The 1110-nt window shown below is 59.3% G+C and overlaps 1 protein-coding gene across 1 annotated transcript in view; it reads left to right on the top strand.

The window, feature by feature from the left end:
- Positions 1 to 1110, top strand: part of LOC107307541 (spectrin beta chain, non-erythrocytic 2-like) — a gene marked incomplete at its 5' end in the record, with an annotated part of 24800 nt that overhangs the window by 4847 nt on the left and 18843 nt on the right. The window contains one exon of the mRNA XM_032441874.1: positions 580 to 754. Coding sequence (XP_032297765.1) covers positions 580 to 754 — 175 coding nt within the window. The remainder of the gene's footprint in view (positions 1 to 579; positions 755 to 1110) is intronic.

Below are 1110 nucleotides of genomic sequence, written 5' to 3'. Positions count from 1 at the left end.
GGAATGGGGGGAGATGGGGGAGATGGAAGTGGGTTGGGGGATGGGGGGGCTGGGATGGGGTTGGGGGGTTCTGGTGTTGGTTCTGGGTGTTGATTCCAGGTTGTGGTTCCGGCCATTAGTTCTGGTCTTGGTTCTTGCCATTGGTTCCGGTCTTGGTCCCCAGTGGTGGTTCTGGGTGTTGGTGCTGGTCTCAGTTCTGGTCTTGGTCCCAGTGGTGGTTCTAGGTGTTGGTTCTGGGTGTTGACTCTGGGTTGTGGTTCTGGTGTTGGTTCTAGGTGTCCATTCCGGGTTGTGGTTCTGGGTGTTGGTGCTGGTCTTGCGTCTGGTCTCGGTTCTGGTCTTGGTCCCAATGGCAGTTCTAGGTGTAGGTTCTTTGTGTTGACTCTGGGTTGTGGTTCTGGTGTTGGTTCTGGGTGTCCATTCCGGGTTGTGGTTCTGGCCATTGGTTCTGGTCTTGGTCCCAATGGTGGTTCTAGGTGTAGGTTCTTTGTGTTGACTCTGGGTTGTGGTTCTGGTGTTGGTTCTGGGTGTCGATTCCGTGTCGGTTCCGGTCCCGTTCCCTCCCCCAGGCCCTGACTGGTTCCGTTTGGTTCCGTTCAGGCCCGGTTGCAGTCGCAGGACCTGGGGCAGCACCTGCAGGCGGTGGAGGAGCTGCTGCAGCTGCATGCGTTGGTGGAGGCCGACATCGCGGCGCAGGCCGAGCGCGTCAGGGCGGGGGGCAGCGCGGCGCAGCGCTTCGCCACCCACACGCAGGGTGAGGGGGGGAGCATTGCGATGCCCTTCCAGGACCTTTCTGACCCATCACAACCCCATCTGTGGGGCTGTGACCTTCAAGGACCTTCCCAACCCAACCCAATTTGTGTGACTGTGACCTACAAGGACCTTTCTGACCCAACACAACCCCATCTGTGGGGCTGTGACCTTCAAGGACCTTCCCAACCTTCCCCAGCCCTATCTATGGGGCTGTGACCTTCAAGGACCTTCCAGAACCTTCCCAACCCACCCCAACCCACCCTATGCCCTTCCAGGACCCTCCCAACCCATTTCAACCCACCCTATGCCCTTCCAGGACCCTCCCAACCCACCCTATGCCCTTCCAGGACCCTCCCA

The sequence above is a fragment of the Coturnix japonica genome, unplaced genomic scaffold, assembly GCF_001577835.2.
Source record: "Coturnix japonica isolate 7356 unplaced genomic scaffold, Coturnix japonica 2.1 chrUnrandom660, whole genome shotgun sequence".
Taxonomy (NCBI): Eukaryota; Metazoa; Chordata; class Aves; order Galliformes; family Phasianidae; genus Coturnix; species Coturnix japonica.
The sequence above is the reverse complement of the archived record's forward strand: the minus strand, read 5'-3'. Positions and strand labels throughout refer to the sequence as shown.